General features: G+C 45.3%; 1 protein-coding gene across 1 annotated transcript in view; it reads left to right on the plus strand.

The window, feature by feature from the left end:
* The window catches only part of plppr2a (phospholipid phosphatase related 2a), a gene marked incomplete at both ends in the record, with an annotated part of 74,693 nt that overhangs the window by 21,439 nt on the left and 33,921 nt on the right, over positions 1 to 19,333 (plus strand). Inside the window, one exon of the mRNA XM_083648873.1 lies at positions 7,203 to 7,391. Within this exon, the coding sequence (XP_083504999.1) occupies positions 7,203 to 7,391 (189 nt within the window). The remainder of the gene's footprint in view (positions 1 to 7,202; positions 7,392 to 19,333) is intronic.

The following is a 19,333-nucleotide window of genomic DNA, read 5'->3' on the forward strand; positions in this document are numbered from 1 at the left end:
GGTTATATATTATGCTATCGGCGTGAGAATGGGTGGGTTAGCGTGCACCAGATGAATGCAAGCCCTTTGATGGCAAAATCATATCCAACATGAGGGCTTTTTCTCTTTTTCTGTTGTGTTTTGTTTCTCTGCATCATTACATAGTGCGTTAATATTGGAAACAGAAATATCTTCCTATCATTTCTCCTGTTTCGATGGGAAGTCTCTTTATACTGAACTAAACCAGGTAATCGACGCATGACAACTATCCTCTTCTTTGGGAGGTTGAAGTCATGACATCAGCCGTGAGTCCCCTGTTCAACCTTCAACATGTCACCCAATGCTCTCTGTTCTTTCCCCGATAGGATCAGTCAAGTCTTCTTCTCCTCTCCGATGAGGACTTTCCCTCGCGCGGCCTGATTTAGATCAACGAAGAAGAGAAAAAAAACAATTCCCTCTGTGCTTTGTTCCTCCCACCCACCCACAGCAATGCACAAGGCACCCGAACCGAAACTCCTCCGACATGTCCTGATATCTGAAATAACTGCGGTGGTTTTTTATCAGTACGTCAGTATGTCTGTTATGAGGGGAGGTTTTGGGGTATAATAGGTTTCCAGTGTGGCAGGTAAAAAGTCTGCTTTCAAAGAGTTCAGGGAGATGATGACATCCTCAGCGGTTGGTTGAGAGTAGAAGAAGACAGTCGTCAGTGTTCAGTCGTCACACACACACACGCGCCTCACACACTTCTAAGAGGCAGCCTACGTGTGTGACAGCTCTCGGTGTGTGAACCCTCTTAATGTGACCTTTCATCTCGACGCGTCGCGGCTCCTTTCACTTTTGATCTGGGCTCAAACGGGTCGGGAGGCTTTTCATCCTCAATATCATCCCCCTTAACTGTATTCACTTACTGTTCACGATATCATCCCCCTTAACTGTATTCACTTACTGTTCACGATATCAACTGTCCCAGGGAATTAGCGCGTCGCCAAAGTAAGAGCGAGCGAAACAAAGGAACAAAGAGAAGCCTGAGTGACAGAGAGAGAGAGAGAGAGAGATGGAGAGAGAGGGGCGTGCAGCAGTCAGGTGACAGAGTGATAAAGTGTGAGGGAGTGCCGGGGGAGAGGGGAGGGGGGTTGACAGAAGGATGCAAGGGACTTGTCAGGGTGTGAATAAGCTGCTGTCACCCGCATCACAGGTTCAGCGAGACAACAGCGCGCCACGCTGGCACCGAAACAACACAGCGGCGAGACGTGAGCTTTGAAATATGTGTAACCACAACCTGTAGGTGAGACTGAGTCAACACACAAGCTCGAGAAGTGTCCCGCCCCCACCCCCCTCCCGTAATTGAGATGCAGACTCAGTTGTCATTGGTGGAAAATGTTGTCACCGTACTGCAAAACTAACCTGACGACGCTGTCAGATGCTTTGTTTCACAGAGCCATCTGGGAACTCGGTACAGGCACCTTCGAAAAGGTCCATGGCACTCAGCACTGGCAGGTGATTGGATGAACCATCTGTCTATCACCGTCTGGGAACGGGCGCTTCTTGCTGACGGCACACCTAAAGCCCCGCCCATAGCTGCCTCATTCGACGCCGATTGGTTGGGATTCAAACCGATAGATTACAGCGTGGGATTTGTCGTGTGATCGTGATCTTGTGATCTCGCGTGAATCCAGCCGCCTCGCAACGTTAACTGCAAAACTGCCTAAAAGAAGAGTCAATTTAGGCATAAGAAATGTAAATTTCCTAGAATAGATTTTCTAGACTTTTTTTTAAGAGGATAAATCGTGAAACAACACTAACATCACCTTATCTTGTGCACCAACTTCAGTTCATAGGTTCCATATTATTTTACCACTTACTGTAACCTTCATATATCCTTTTGTCTTGTTGACGCAGTCAAACTGAAACATACCTTAAATAAAACATCCCATAATAACTGTGTCCTTCACCAGGAGTAGTGCTCTTCACACTTCACTCAAAATGAGCAGACAAATTCAAACTATTAATACAAGTAAGATGCATTGAAAGATGATGATGTTGATTTTAAGGCAGCACTGGGAATTTTGTTTTGAAATCACAAGTACAACTCAGAGCCAGTAACACGCTGAATACATAGATATGCAAAGTAAAACAATTGAGTCAATTATTCACTCATCAACCCCACAAACCCCCGCAAGCAGCGAACCCAGACACATTCATGTACATTAATTGGTTTTTCGATTTGTGCTCTACTTTGGGGTCAGAAGCCGTAACATCGGCTTTGCCTTTACAGAAAAAGGACTGCTTTTCATGAATACAAATCTGGTGAAGAAGCTGTACAAATACAGAATAGTATGAACCCTGATTCTCCAGTCATGTCTTCACCATGACAACCGCACACAGCAGAACACGTCTCCCTCAAGGGAGGCAGAGATGGGAAGACGGTTTGAAACAAATAAAGAAGGAAAATAACAAAAACACGCATTGTTTAGAAATACTTCAATCCCGCCTGTCCCTTGTGGCGCCTGAACGAGAAAAAGAAAAGAAAAGAAATCCAACCTCCAAACTCCAGCTTCTTCCCGACTCAGCAGAGGAGCTGACAGGCGCCCACATGAGCTCCTTTGATTGGCCAAAAGGGGTCTGTGATCTCTGAACAGTGCCCTCCCCCTGGCTCTACATGTGCACAAATCCACATTTCACTGAGATATGTGGTGCAAAAGTGAGAGCGCACAGAACTTGTCATTTGTAAGCGCGGGGTGGGGGGTGGGGGGGGCAACATTAGAGACTCGGAACAGTAGATACAAGCAGCTTTTGACTTGTGTTTGTGCTAGAAAAAATATCCAAGAAAAAGTATTTGTGAGAAAATATTCTACAGGTGTGCAACTCTCATTGCATGAATTCACGTACGGATTTGAGGATCAGCAAATTTTATCCATGACTTCACATTATTTGATGAATTCCTCAGCCGGAACTAACTGTTGTATAAAGCACTATATATCATATACCATTCAACCAATCAAGAAAAGTGTCAGCTGATTAGAACAGACAGGGCATGGATAGGTCAATACAGTGGTGAAAATGCTGATCAGTTTATTAGATGATAATAACAGTGCAATGCAATAAGGAGCAAATATTTTGTTGTTTGCACAGATTTGACTGTTTGCATTGACTTTTGCCCATGCAGCCAGACACATGCATTTTTCCTCATTAATTGTAATGAATTTGTCACTGTGCATGTGTTGCCGTTTGTGTGTCTGTCTGTGTGTGTGTGTGTGTGTGTGTGTGTGTGTGTGTGTGTGTGTGTGTGTGTGTGTGTGTGTGTGTGTGTGTGCGCGTGCGTGCGTGCGTGCGTGCGTGTGTGTCTGCATGTGTGTGTGTGTGTGTGTGTGTGTGTGTGTGTGTATGCGTGTGTGTGTTAGTCACCCCTTGATAAATGAGGACACGGACATGCTGCCAATATGGTGCACTGTGTCACTGAGACCTGCACACAGCTCATTTAGCACAAGCTACTGAAGTGATCATCTAACACTGTTCACAATTCCAAACACTATGGCACGAGATCTGTCCCATCTCACTGAATACAGCACGAGATCTGTCCCATCTCACTGAATACAGCACGAGATCTGTCCCATCTCACTGAATACAACTCTGTCCCATCTCACTGAATACAGTACGAGATCTGTCCCATCTCACCGAATACAACTCTGTCCCATCTCACTAAATACAGCACTAGGCTACTTGGAGACTTTGAGTCCCATAAACATGTTAAATGTGTGTACTGTGTGTGTTATTGTCGTTTTCTCTTGTTGTTCAGGTATGATAAGTCTAGAAATAGTGTGTTAATGTAACTTTCGACGTGGGAAGTCAGCTGGAGATGACGACCTGCAAAACACACACACACACACACACACACACACACACACACTGTAAACACAAACTTTTTGTTATAGCCATTACAAGAAATCGTTACATTTTGCTTTTATTTTTTCAAGTATTATGAGGATATTTTGATATCCAACTTATGAATTTGTTTATTATAACTTTGCATTTGTTTCTTATGTTATAGAGACCTGGGACACTATCGTCGTACAGGCGCTATCATTTGCGCAGCAGTTTGCGCACCTCTTATGCCATCTTCCCTGTGTCTTATGCTATCGTCTAGTGCAAGTGTCATTTTGCACTCTGGCGAAGATACCATCGCCATGTCCCGAGCGTAAACACAGATTTGGGCATCGCCCATGCCAAACCAGGCATGTCAGCGCTAAATGTTGGCCACCAAGTCCTTACGTGCACGCAATTTTAAGACCACCTAATAGCAGGTCTTAGCGCTAAAAACCCCACTGCGCCTGAGCACACAGTATTCTCCGCGCAGTGCAGGGCAACTCCTGGTTTGGATACATTACGCACGGCATGGATGTCACTCTCTCTCCAAACCTTGTGCGTGCACCCCCCCCCCCTTCAGAATGCCACATTGATTTTCAACTACATTGCAGAAAAAACACACACCTTTATTAAAAAATTAGAATTCGTTTGTCATGGTTTTATTAGGCTACATAATTCTCGACATACAGGTCTGTGGTGTGAGGTGTATAACAGTAGATTACTTTTGAGAAAGGTGTGCCGGCCAGTACAGTAACCTCTTTCCCTGCAATTGCATGCATGCAAGACCAGCTTCTCCACAGCGTGGATGGCGTGACCGCAGTCAATAGCTTAATTAACCAGAGTGGACAATTCTGATATAGGCTATACTGTTATTAGTACTGTTATTAGTCTGTTATTACTGTTATTAGTCTATAAATCACTTAATGGCCTAGGCCCAAAATACATACAGTAGCTGAATTGCTCCCACGCTACGAACCGTGTAGAACTCTTAGGTCAACAAGGTCCAGCTTATTAACTGTCCCTAGGATCAAATCAAATCATGGGAAGGCTGCATTTACCCACTATGCTTCTGCTAGCTGGAACAAATTGCCTGAAGACCTCAGATCTGCCCCAACCTTACTTACTTTTAAAAATAGACTAAAGACTTTTATGTTTACCGTCGCTTTTAACTGCTGACAGCTACTATGCAAACCCAATGAGTCCTCTATAAGTTTTAGCTCTTTCTGCAACTGCTGCGCCTGTTGCTTATTGCACTTTTTATACTCTTTTTTTTTAAGTTTTGTTGTGATGCTTTTAAATGTCCATTTTATTTCTTCTTTTCGTTTATTTTCCTGTCAACCATTTTATGTGCTTAATGAAGTTGCTTAATGCACTTTTTATACTCTTTTTATTTTATTTTTTTATTTTGTTGTGATGCTTTTAAATGTCCATTTTATTCTCTTCTTTTCTTTTCTTTTCCTGTCAACCATTTTATGTGAAGCACTTTGAATTGCCTCTATGTATGAAATGTGCTATACAAATAAACTTGACTTGACTTGACTATTGAAATAGGCTAGAATTAAATTCTCACACATCCCTACCCTATTAAAGAAACACATATTTTTACATGTGTATGTAGCCTATATGAACGAAACGTCTAATTACAGAAAGCGCACGTTTTGGGACATAATAACACCATGGGGATATTCACTGCGTAACTGCGTGGCAGCTCTTTGATGTGAATGGAATATGGTTTATCTACTGTATATTGAATCCAAACTAGTTCATCCTTTTTTTTTTCACTTGCACAGAATTGCCTTCCCCCAGATGGATTATTTTCACTGTCATTTGTAGCATTGTGCTTTAGGAAACTATTGGCCTGCTTATCATGTATCAAGTCTGCCTTGCTTATCTGTAATTCCCCTTGCCCTATGTCTCAGTAAAAGCACCCTGCACTCAGCGTGTTGGAAGCTGCGTCTCATCCTCCAGGCTGTCACAGATGTGACGCTGTGGCTTTGAAGGGGGATGGACATGATCTCACACCTGTGAATAATTTTGGGCATAAACACGCCTATATGGAGGTTTGCCCCGAGGTGACGCCAAGCGCAGCGGGCCGACACGCCCACAATTAGGCCTTTGCTAATTCGATATTCGGGCGCAAAACGGGCGCTAACGCAAAATTGCCGCCTTTGCAATGATAGAGCCCTTGGTGTGCATGTCAGGAACGGCCCCACCTTTGGCTGTTTGGGGCAGGTGATGTGGGTGTGTTTCTCAGGGCAGCTGAAGCCTTATGGGCTTTCGTCCATAAGTGGGCTTTTCGTTTTTGTTTCTTTATCAAGTTAATTTAGAGAGCAATGTTTGGAAGATTTTTGAGTCGGTTAGGCTACATAAACGAGTTGGATTTTTTAATCGATGAAAAGTTCTTGAAAGTCAGTGGGAGCCAATCACTTATCCAATGCCTGCGCTGACACACTTTTAAAGACACTAATGATGGCTTTCACTCTCTTCTAAGCACATGCGCGCACGCACGCACCACACACACACACACACACACACACACACACACACACACACACACACACACACACACACACACACACACACACACACACACCACACACCACACACACACACACATACCACACACACACACACACACACACACACATACCACACCACACCACACCACACACACACGGTACACACGCGGTATCCAAAAATACACCCACAGCTCAATTGTAGTAGATTCATGAGTGCCAGCAGAATAAAGGCAGCTCCCCCTTCTCTCCCTCCCACTTCTCCCTCCCCCCTCTCTCTCCTGCTCTACCGCTCTCTCTCACTCTCTGTCTCTCTCTCCATCTCTCTCTCTCCTGCTCTACTGCTCTCTCTCTCTCTCTCTCTCTCTCTCCATCTCTCTCTCTCTTGCTCTACTGCTCTCTCTTTCTCTTGCTCCCTGTTTCACTCTCAGCCATTCTGTGGTTTTGCTGCTCGTGGCACCGCGGAACCCTCTTTTTTCTGTTTTCATTCCCGTTTTCATCCCCTGATGAGAGAATCCTCCTGTAGATTTCTCTGTCTCTCTTACTCTCTCTCTCTCTCTGTCTCTCTCTCTCTCTCTCTTACTCTCTCTCTCTCTGTCTCTCTCTCTCTTACTCTCTCTCTCTCTCTGTCTCTCTCTCTCTGTCTCTCTTACTCTCTCTCTCTCTCTGTCTCTCTCTCTCTGTCTCTCCTATGCCTCTCGCCGTGGCTGAGGGGACCTGGGACTTGACTCTCCCCTCTTCCTCTCCTCCTCCTCCTCCTCCTCCTCCTCCTCCACCTCCGTCCCTCCCTCCTCTCCTCTCATCTTCTGGCCGCCTGACGGAGGGATCATGTTCTATTTCCAGCTGGTGATCATGGCTGGGACGGTTCTGCTGGCGTACTACTTTGAGTACACGGACACGTTCCCCGTGCACGTCCAGGGCTTCTTCTGCTACGACAAGAGCTTCTCCAAGCCCTACCCCGGCCCCGACCACACCAGCAAGATCCCCCCGCTCCTCATCTACTCCCTGGTCACCGCCATCCCCACCTTCACGGTAAGAGCTGCCGCCGACGCGTGTCCGACCATGTGTGTGTGTTTGTGCATGGTGGGTGTGTGGGTGTGTGTCTATGTTGAGAGAGAGAGAGAGAGAGAGAGAGAGAGAGAGAGAGCTTTACTAGAAAGTGATGTGTTATTGATCTGTTTTGTGTGTGTATTGTTGTTCAAATACTTCAATTTGTACTTTGCTTTGGCACAATTCTTCACGCTACATGCTACAGCGTTCATGGCGTTAAAGTCACTGAATTGAAATTGAAGTGAGAAGTTGTGAGAGTGGGCTGGCTATTAACGTATCGACTGTGTTGGTTTGATTCCGCGGCTGTACGTTTGAAATGTTTTCTGTTGCTTCTTACGCCTTCTTATGTTTGCCTGTCATTGGGTTGCATTCTGTTAAGGTGTAAGACAGCAAGACGTGTTGTTACTCATTTCTCTGATTTTGTCAGCTTTGGCTGTGGTTTTGGTGAATCATCTATGTGCTGTCTCTCTCTCTCTCTCTGCCGCACCTCTGAGATAGTGAGCAGATTGGAGAGCTGCATGGAGTGTAACCCCCTCCAGCCTATACAGGCAGGTGCGTGTGTGTGTGTGTGTGTGTGTGTGTGTGTGTGTGTGTGTGTGTGTGTGTGTGTGTGTGTGTGTGTGTGTGTGTGTGTGTGTGTGTGTGTGTGTGTGCGTGTGTGTGTGACTGAGCTGGGTGTGTGTATAAAACAGACACAGGCAGTCAGTCAGTCAGAAAGAGAGAGGTGGAGAAAGAGACAGATAGAGAGAAAGGCACTGTGAGAAGTTCTCTTCAATAAGAGACATCCACTATGGGGAAATGGCAAAAAAAGTTCCAACCATCCTCATGAGCACCAGAGGACAAGCTGGCAGGCCTCCTCCTGGGTGCAGGGAAAACAGCTCCTCTGGCAGCTACATACTGCATGTCTCTGCCTCCCACAGCCTGAGGGACTCACAACCACTATAAGATCCCCAAAACTATATGGTACTATAGCGCAGGCATACTCAACTTGCTTTGCCCCGGGGCCACTTTTGTAAAATGATAGGAGGCCAGGGGCCAGTTAATAAACAAACAATATACTTTTTTTTCTGTAGCAGAGTGTAGGTTTTTGGGTGTCAGCTAGTTTAGTATGACAATTTTGTGCAAACAGGATAGTTAGGTTAAGTTAATTTAGTTAGGTTAAGTTAGTTAAGTACTGATAAGTGCCTGGGTGGCGAGCAGATGGCGGTATTTGACAATTTAGCTGGAGCTCATTCAAACTTTATTTCACGTTAGTTTTCATTGTGAATTATAAAATGGTCGGGGGGCCACTCTGCACTCTATCGTAGACCACATCTGGCCCCCGGACCACAAGTTTAGTATCATAGCGGAATCCCTGTTCACAGAGTTGGCATGCAGCCTCTCCTCTCTCTCCCCAGACGGTTTTCATAGTGCACTTCACTGAATAGAACTCCGCTCACTCTGGAGCTCTCCATGGTGCTGAACATGTCTTTAGTCGGCCCTAATTGCCTAATTCAAAAATCCAGGTTCTCTTAGGTCACCCTCAGGGGTCCTCTTTACACTTCCTGAAAGATTCAGCAAGGTTGAAAATGGCATAGCTGTGGCCGAACACAATTCTGCTCACACACACACAGACAATTGGCATTCTTATTATTATTTTTGATACTTTGATACTTATTTTTCTTGAAGTCACTGAGAACTGAAGAAGTTTTTATTTGTGCAAGATTAGCATGAATAAATGTTACCTTTTGTCGTAGCTTTGCCTTTTTTGTGTTCTGTGTTTACATTAATGCAATCAGTTCAGTTGAAAGAACCTTTTCAAATAAAAATGACATCATCTTATACACTTTAGTCTGCTTTCATGCCATAATTTGCTACACCGTCTTTCTTAGCAGACACCTGTTAACAACTGGAGTACATCCTAAAATCCCTATATGTACTGAACCAAGAATTGATCTCGAATTGTGAATCCTTTTGAATCGAAAATCAATTTTGAATCTAATCTTGGCCCCCAGCAATAGGAATCTCATCAAATCATGATATACCCAAACATTCACACCCTATGCCTAGTATTTTTCTTTTCTATTTTTTAATAGAACAATAAACGAACAAGACAAACAGGCTCAGACACAGGAAAAGAAAAGGAAAAAAAACATACATCATTGACATTTGGCATTGTTAACGTGGTGCTACCAGCCGCAAACGGTGCTTATGTGCTTGTGAGGGATATTACGCGTAGGACCCCACCCAAGGGGTCCACAGGAAACCAACCGGGCAAGCTGTCCATCACCCCTAACCTTAGTACCCTATGCCTAGTATTAAGTAATTGTATTAAACTGTATAAAATTGTATTGCATTATTGTATGAACTGCATCAGTATAATAGAATGTGACACCTATATGTGAATCTTCTGTAAACTGTTTTGGCAACATGTTTTTCTTCTTGTCAACAGAGCTATTTGAGTTGAATTGATATAGATAATAATCATAATAATAATCATAATAATAATCATAATAATCATAATAATAATTAATGTAACTTATAAAGCACTTTTCAGTGACCCAAAGACACTGACAATATGAGTCGACAAAGAACAAGTAAGAGGAACAGATAGAATAGATAGTGAAGGTAGGGATGAAGGATGGGGGGAGGGGCCGGGCAGAGGAGAGGAGAGAGGGAGCAGGGAGGGGCGGTAGATGTGCTTATGGATAGGGGAGGTGATAGAGATACAGAAGAGGATAGAGCTAGAAAAAGAGATAAGAGAAACAGACAAATAATAGAGAAACAGAAAGTGCCAAAGTTAGAGTGGAGACAGAGACAATGAACACAAAGGAAGGCAATTTGAAGGAGGGTGTGTGTGTGTGTGTGTGTGTGTGTGTGTGTGTGTGTGTGTGTGTGTGTGTGTGCGTGCGTGCGCGCGTGCTTGCGTGTGCGTGTGTGTCTGTGTGTGTGTCTGTGTGTGTGTGTGTGTGTGTGTCTGTGTGTAATAGAGAGAGAGAGAGAGAGAGTGAGAGAGTAGCTGTTGAGCCCCTAGTGAGACGGAAGGCACTGAGCGTGAGATGCGTAACACCTGCTGGCACTGACTCTGAGCACAGACACACACACACACCTGAACAGCTTCCATCCCCAGCACAGCACAGACAGAGCACAGACACACACACACACCTGAACAGCTTCCATCCCCAGCACAGCACAGACAGAGCACAGACACACACACACCTGAACAGCTTCCATCCCCAGCACAGCACAGACAGAGCACAGACACACACACACCTGAACAGCTTCCATCCCCAGCACAGCACAGACAGAGCAGGCTGAAGCCACAGTGCAGCACAGACAGAGCAGGCTGCAGCCACAGTGCAGCCCAGATAACAGCAGTTTACTGACACAATACAAAACAGACCAATCATCAGATTACAGATGACATCCACAGCTCAGCGCAGACATCAAACAGTCCCAGTAAACCAGGGACATGACCAGCTTACAACCACAATGCAAGACAGACACAACCAGCTGGCCAGTGTGCTGTCCTGTACCCTGTCCTGTACACTGTCCTGCCCCCCCCCCCCCCCCCCCCATAAAACAAAAATCCCTGAAACGAGTTGACAGTGTTACCGATCAGACTAAAGTAAAGTACATGATTGCTAATCTAATAGGTGCACATCTTTATGTAGAAGTATAAAGATGATAGATGTTGGCTCAGTGCAGTAAGGATTTACTGCGTAATAACAAAAATAAGAGCCAGCTTCATTACACTGTTATTATAAATCCCGCACCATTACATAAAATAATAATTGATTGGATTTGTATAGCGCCTTTCAAGACACTCAAAGCGCTCCACATATCAGGGGAGGGAGGGGGAGGGAACTCAACTCATCCACCACCACCGATGTGTAGCACCCACCTGGGTGATGCACGGCAGCCAGTTTGCGCCAGAACGCTCACCACACATCAGCTATCACGGTGGTGGTGAGGACTAAATGTGCCAATTAGGTAATGAGGGATGATTAGGTGGCCATGATTGAAGGAAGGCCTGTTTAGGAATTTAGCCAGGGCACCGGGGTTACACCCCTACTCTTGCGAATAATAATATAACATGGGAGATAGCTGAGCTAGGCTACATCACACGGAATTAGCTTACTAATCCAAGCCAAGCAGAGGATTTTTAAAGCATTCTATTCTACTGTGATGTAAGAAGATATGTCTGTATCTTTATAGATACAACTATACAGATACAGATACAGTACAGATACAGATATAGATACAGATATAGATATAGATATAGATATCCACCTTATTTTTGAATGCCCCACTGTAAAAAAAGAACCGTGGGTACAAGGTCCGGTTTAACGTGACTCATTGTTGCCGCTTGCCATTTCCTTTGTTATACTCTGGCTGCAGACCCGAATTATAAACCGGAAGCTGGAGTCCGTTATAAAAGTTATAAATATAGTCACGTTATAAACAACTAACCAACGCTGGAGGTCCGTATGGAAACTCGAAATGTGTGTTACTCGAAATGGTTAAAAGTTAAATCAATTTGGTGGCGTTTTACTGTCATGTAACATAGCTAGCTAGGCGCTAACATTAGCCACAGTAGTAGCCGACTACCCACAATGCATTACGTTATCCCACCACCCGAACGACACGGCTGTAGAGCAGAATGGCTCTGCTGTAAAAGGGTAAAATCCTCATAGACGCTTTTTTTGTCGGGGCTGGGGGGTTATCTAAATTGGTTACACCGGAAATAGAACCCATACTTAATGTAAGGCAAAATGGCTGCCAAAAATAAGGTGGATAGATACAGCTATGTATAAAGATACAGATGTAGAGTTGAGTGCAAGAAAGTTGATCAGTCTGCTACACAATCCAAACAAGAGACTGGAATAAGTAGGCTGGTTTTAGAATTGAGAACATAAATTGAGCCCCTGCCTGGCTGGGTCTCCTAAGAGGTTCCAGCCACCAGTGTATCTGGGTCAGTGCCAGAGTCCTCCACGACCAACAGAGGGCACTCTAGCTCTCTGTCAGATCCCAGTAGACTCCCAACTTCCAATTAAAGTAATCAATCACTTGTTTAAGTCTCAGTGTAAAGAACCAATCCACCGCTTGGAGACTGAAGCAGAAGGGGACTGGAGAGGGAGAGGGACCCCAGTCATTTCTACATTTCTGTGCCTTTTGCTGATGTGACTTCACAGTATGTGTATTCCTTTAAGTAGACGTGACGGTGGCAGGTAACATCTTTTTATCCAGGTGAGATAAGAGACATGTGTACTGCCTTGTCAGGAGAAGTGTTGGAGCTTTTAACACAAATCTCATTAGTCACCTGTCCAGTGTTGGTCCACATTCTATCTCTTTTTCTAATATCAGACTGACAACCTCCAAACCACATCTCCAAAATGTCAACTGTTCAGGAATGAAGAAAAAAAAATCCTCAGCTTGACGACCAAGTATTTCTCCAATGGGCTTTGGAAGTATCACTTAAAGGAACACTCCAACCAGGTGTGGACCAGTGAATGAATGTGTGCAAAACTGTTTACAGTTTTCTGATATACTACGGATTATGTAATGATAAAAAGCTGGTTGAAAATCGGCGGAGTGTTCCTTTAAGCCAAAGGTTCATGAAATCAGACAACCATTATTCTGACATCAGGACAATATTGTGACATAAAACCAATATTGTACCAATAGGCTATTGTTGTCCTAATGTTGTCCTGATCAGACCAATGTTCTAGCATCAAATCATCACAATGGAGATGTGATGATGTACTGTAGAGCTGAACTTCACTAGAGTTCATGGATGCACCTTGAAGTGCCAAGAAGGAATTCACAAAGATCTTAACGTTAGATCTGCTTAAATAACATTTGATATACTTTGCACGTGTTACAGTAAGGTGGAACAAGCTAACTTAACAAAAAAAAATCCAGCTGCCTTTTCATGCATATTTTAAAGCTGCTAGAATACTGTCAGCTTTTACCCCAAGGCAACTGCTGTGTCCACAATAATGCTGGCTGGAACGTATCCAGGCACGCGTGCACGCACACACGCGCACACACACATGCATGCACGCGCGCGTGCACACACACACACACACACACACACACACACACACACACACACACACACACACACACACACACACACACACACACACAGGAGTTTGGTTCAATTTGAGGGCATCTTGAAAGTTTGCCTAGTGGAGCTTGTCAGCCAGTTAAGTATAGGATGAACTTATCCAGCAGTCTGACAGTGTACGTGCATCAGTGTTTACATGAGTGTGTGTTGTGTGTGTGTGTGTGTGTGTGTGTGTGTGTGTGTGTGTGTGTGTGTGCGTGTGCGTGTGCGTGTGCGCGCGTGTGTGTGTGTGTGCGTGTGTGTGTGCATGTGCGTGTGAGTGTGCGTGTGTGTGTGTGTGTGTGTGAGAGTGTGTTCCCAAGTGTGTGCGTGTGTTCAAGCCTTGTTCAAGCCTTCCTTTCATCAGTTTTGCCTTTCTGTCTTGCTGGCAGTCTGCGTGACCTTCTTCTGTGTCTAGGGGATGTTCCCATGAGTGTGTTATATGTTCAAAGTGTGTTGAAATGCAAACGTGTTGAATCCCAGGAGTCATATATGTAATTCACGTGTTGAATCCCCAGGAGTCATACATGTAATTCACATGTTGAATCCCCAGGAGTCATACATGTAATTCACGTGTTGAATCCCCAGGAGTCATACATGTAATTCACGTGTTGAATCCCCAGGAGTCATACATGTAATTCACATGTTGAATCCCCAGGAGTCATACATGTAATTCACATGTTGAATCCCCAGGAGTCATACATGTAATTCACGTGTTGAATCCCCATGAGTCATACATGCATTCACATGTTGAATCCCCAGGAGTCATACATGTAATTCACATGTTGAATCCCCAGGAGTCATACATGTAATTCACATGTTGAATCCCCAGGAGTCATACATGTAATTCACATGTTGAATCCCCAGGAGTCATACATGTAATTCACATGTTGAATCCCCAGGAGTCATACATGTAATTCACATGTTGAATCCCCAGGAGTCATACATGTAATTCACATGTTGAATCCCCAGGAGTCATACATGTAATTCACATGTTGAATCCCCAGGAGTCATACATGTAATTCACATGTTGAATCCCCAGGAGTCATACATGTAATTCACGTGTTGAATCCCCAGGAGTCATACATGTAATTCACGTGTTGAATCCCCAGGAGTCATGTAATTCACGTGTTGAATCCCCAGGAGTCATACATGTAATTCACATGTTGAATCCCCAGGAGTCATACATGTAATTCACATGTTGAATCCCCAGGAGTCATACATGTAATTCACGTGCTGAATCCCCAGGAGTCATATATGTAATTCACGTGTTGAATCCCCAGGAGTCATATATGTAATTCACGTGTTGAATCCCCAGGAGCCATACATGTAATTCACGTGCTGAATCCCAGTCTTACTGCATGTCCCTCCACTGTCTTACTGCATGTCCCTCCACTGTCCCACTGCATGTCCCTCCACTGTCTTACTGCATGTCCCTCCACTGTCTTACTGCATGTCCCTCCACTGTCAGCATTCAGTTTTGTTCTCTTGGGTGACACCTATGGCGATCAGTGGTAATTGAATTGAATTGAATTGAATTGAATTGAATTGAATTGAATTGAATTGAATTTAATTGAATTTAATTTAATTTAATTTAATTTAATTTGAATGTGTCGGGTCCCTAGATTTTTGTGACGTCAAAGTAGGGTCACAAGCCAAAAGAAATTGGGAACCCCTGTATTTCAAAGAGATTTACATCAATTGAAGAATTAGGATAAACTATACACCTATCCCTGACTTCTCCATATTGCCCCCACCTTGCTCAGCACCTCCTCTACCTCTTCCCCTCTCCTCCCCCTCCTCACACCCCTCTGCCTCACCTTCCAATTACCACTGACGGGGCTTCTCAGCATGTCAGTCTAATCACCACTGAGACTGACAAGCAGAGAACGCATCACTATTCTGCTCCTCTGCTCCACATCATGCTGGTTAGTTCAGATGAAAAGAGAGGGAGTGGCTTTTACATTAGAGGAGTCAAATATTGTGGTAAAAGGCACATATGGCGGGCATCCGGGTAGTGTAGCAGTAGATTCTATCTACCAACACGAGGGTCGCAGGTTCGCGCCCCCGTGTTACCTCCGGCTTGGTTGGGCGCCCATACGAGGCACGATTGGCCATCTGCGGGCAGAGATGTAACTAAATACAAATACTTTGTTACTGTACTTAAAGTGATAATACGGAAGATTTCAGTTTTCTTGTCTCTGACAACACCTATGAGCAGTAATTGCAGATGAGATCCACACAGTGGCGCATATGTGACGGGATGGCGTTCTTTCTTTTTCTTCTTAATACATTGAAGTTGGCCAGTGGGGGCAGTAATGCAACGCTTGGATGCCAACCACGCACACATCTCAAAAGAAGAAGTTGGTCAGCGGTGCTCATGGATCCCACTGGAGATCACTATGACATGTGGACGGCTGGGCGATGTGTGTGTGTGTGTGTGTGTGGGAGATTTGAGCTGTCAAAAGGGAACAAAAGGCTCGGTCCTGGCCAATCCTGGCGCTTGACTGCTGCGTAGGCGGGCGCAGGGTGTGTTCTGCCCAAATCTCCAGTGGGATCATAATAGCGCGGAAACAACAGCAACTTGCTTCGGCTGCGCCTTCCCTCTCTGGCGGGTCCTGGGTGATGCGAAACCCGTCAAGAACTGTGCGCCGCTTGTGATATATTTCTGTTTTTTTAGTTTGGGGCAGGAAGTGTCACCATAGACACAAGTTTATTAATGTTGCAATACAAAGAGAGGCAAGGGCTTTCATCAATGGGCGATGGGCTCAATCACCATTGTGTTAAAGGGATACACCACTTTTTTTTAAGTTGAGCTCATTTGCCACATCCCCCCCACATAGCCAAGATAAAGGCAGGGGGCCTTTACCGGCATTGTCCAAGCAGTATACAGTGAGATAGTCGTGCATTTAAGCGAAACCCCCATGTCCCATAGACTTTTCCTCTCAGGAACCTGGAAGTATACTTGTACTATTATACTAACGGAAGCGTGTCCTGCATCGCACAATATTTTTACAAAACTTCTGTTAAAATTGTGCTTCAAACACTGCTACAATGATCATGTCATGTTTCCGTGTAGTTTAACGGCGAAAACGTTAAGTCGAACTTCTTTCTAGCAACATACCGTTGAAATAATTTATTTTAGTTGTGTCTTTGATTTACCAGAGTCGGGGAACGGACGCTACCGCTGGCGTCTCAACTGGAAGCTGCTCTTGTCCTGTTACGCACAGCTTACTCTGCGGCTCTGCTGGTTAGCAAGCCAGTGGTTAGCAAGCCAGTAATAGTCAACAAAGAGTGGCTTGTAGTGGTCGCTGAGTCCCATTTTGCTGCATTATTGCCACCTGCTGGCCTTGTTGTGTTTTAGACAAAGCTAGCGTTAGCTAGCTAGCAAGCTAGCAACTTTAAAGATCAGTAACTCTCGTCGCCCAAGCACGTCTTATGGCTTTCTGTCATCAAAGTCACTTTCCTAAAGTAATTTGACATGTTACCATGCACATATTCATATGAAATTCCACATATTGACACATATAGATGTATAAATTAGTTCCACTTTCACAAAGCGGCGATCCACCATCTGAAATGCATGCTAAAGTACCGGAAACCACGTCGAGAGACCTCTGACCCGGACGTGACGAAACAGGCGAAGAGGTGTGCGATGCAGGACACCGTGACGCTATAGCACTGATGATTTAGGCACGGTGGCTCAGTGGTAGAGCTGTCGCCTCACAGTCAGAAGGTCCTGAGTTCGATTCTCGCCTGGGACACTGTGGGCGCTGTGGTTGTGTTCCCCCCCATATCTTCAGTGCCTACTGCCCAGGTGGGGTATCTCGTCGTAAGGGCCTTTCTCTCTGTGTGGAGGTTGCATGTTCTCCCCGTGCTCCCCCAGGGGGTTCCTCCGCATATAACCCCCCCACTAAAAACATGCAGAAGATCAGATCGTCATCGTCATCCGACCAGTGACGACAACATCCGAAGTTGGTCCCCGGGCGCTGTACAAGAAAGCGACCACTGCTCCTGGCCTGCCCCCCGGAGGAAAGGACATGCCTGGATGGGTTAAATGCAGAGGACACTTTTCACCGGCCACCGTCAGCATGAGTGTGTTGTGGCCGCATGCATGTGTTGTGGTGTTCGTGTGACAATAAAAGACGGGGCTTGTCCCGTTACGAGAGTTTTTTTTATTTTTATAGTGATTTCATGAGTGATGTAACTCAAGAGATAGTGAGTGATGTCATCAGTGATGTCACTCGAGCAACTGTTGTTTCATCAACATAATGATGATGTCATAATGTCATGATGTCATAATGTCCGACACACACTTCAGTAGTCCCTTCATAATGCCTTCTATTTGAGACACAGCGTACAAACACATCGACTATGTGTGTGTACACTGCGTCTCAGATCGCTGATGGACATTCTAAACAGTGACATCATCAGTGATTTATGACATCACTGATGATGTCACAATGTTCAACAGTTTTGTATTAAGAGCCATTTGGACTTGGCAAGCAGAGCATGACGACATGCAGCTCCACGATGCTGCCTATGCAGGAGACCTGGACAAACTGCGGACCTTGCTGCAGGAAGACCGCTTCAGAAGGTGGATCAACTCAGTGAGGAGATTAGTTACCTTCAGCATACACCACCTGTATACGTTCACCCCCCTGGGGTGCGCAGCCTCCCAGGGTCACGCTGCCTGTGTGGCCTACCTGATCAACCAGGGAGCCCAGGTAGACCTAGCTGATAAGAACAACTACTCGCCTCTCTTCTGGGCCGTGCTCAACGGTCACCTGGACTGTGTCCGGATCCTCCTGGAAGCCGGGGCCGACCCCAACAGCGGAATCGTCTTTGCCATGTCTCCTCTCTACATCAGTGCCATCAGCCACCACCTGGAGTGCTTCCGCCTGCTGTTCCAGGCCGCTGGCGTTCTGACCTGTCATGTGGCTTCTTGCTTGCTGCATGATATGCTGGAGTGCAGGTGCGATGCGGAATTTGTCCAGCTGCTCCTGGACCACGGCGCCAACCCAGCCCTGGTGACCTGGAAGCAGGCACACCTGGAGATGAAGGCGGATCCCAAGGCTCTCAGGGTCTTTCTGGAGGCCAAGAGATGTCCTCGCAGTCTGGCGCATGTGTGTCGGATCCGGATCCGCCAAGCGCTGGGCACACATCGCCTGAACCAAGTCCACTCCCTACCACTAACACAAGTGATGAAGGACTTCGTGCTGCACCAAAACTGACTTGACGGACTCTCGGTTTATTTATTTTCATTTCATAGATTTAGTTCTTCAGTGACTGCGTTTCAAACAAATCCAGGACCAGAGATTAAATACCATCAGCATACACCACCTGTAGCCAACCCTACACCTATATAATTCGAGAGCTGTGTGTCTGTGTTCATTGTCTCCAGAGGCCCCACCTTAAAATTGAGCATAATGAAAATGTGTTCCAGTTAGCTTTGCACAGAAACAGCTGGTAGGAATACTTTTTACTTTTCAAATTCTACTTCTACATTTCAGAGCCTGTAATTGTTTACTTTTGAGTAAACAAGCTGAATCAGTACTTTACCAGTCTTTTTTTTTTACACAAGTAACTGTACTTCTACTCAAGTAAAGAATGTGTGCACTTTTCCCATCTTTGTCTGCGGGTGGGAGGCCAGATTGGGGGTATGTGTCCTGGTTGCTGTAATAGCGCCTCCTCTGGTCGGTCGGGGCGCCTGGTCGGGGCGGAAGGGAACTGGTGGGAATAGCGTGATCCTCCCACGTGTTTTATGTCCTGGCGGTAAAGCTCCCGGCTGTCAGGTGAAAAGAAGCAGCTGGCAACTGCGGATGTGTCAGAG

This window comes from Poromitra crassiceps (assembly GCF_964638095.1).
Source record: "Poromitra crassiceps genome assembly, chromosome: 13".
Lineage (NCBI taxonomy): Eukaryota > Metazoa > Chordata > Actinopteri > Beryciformes > Melamphaidae > Poromitra > Poromitra crassiceps.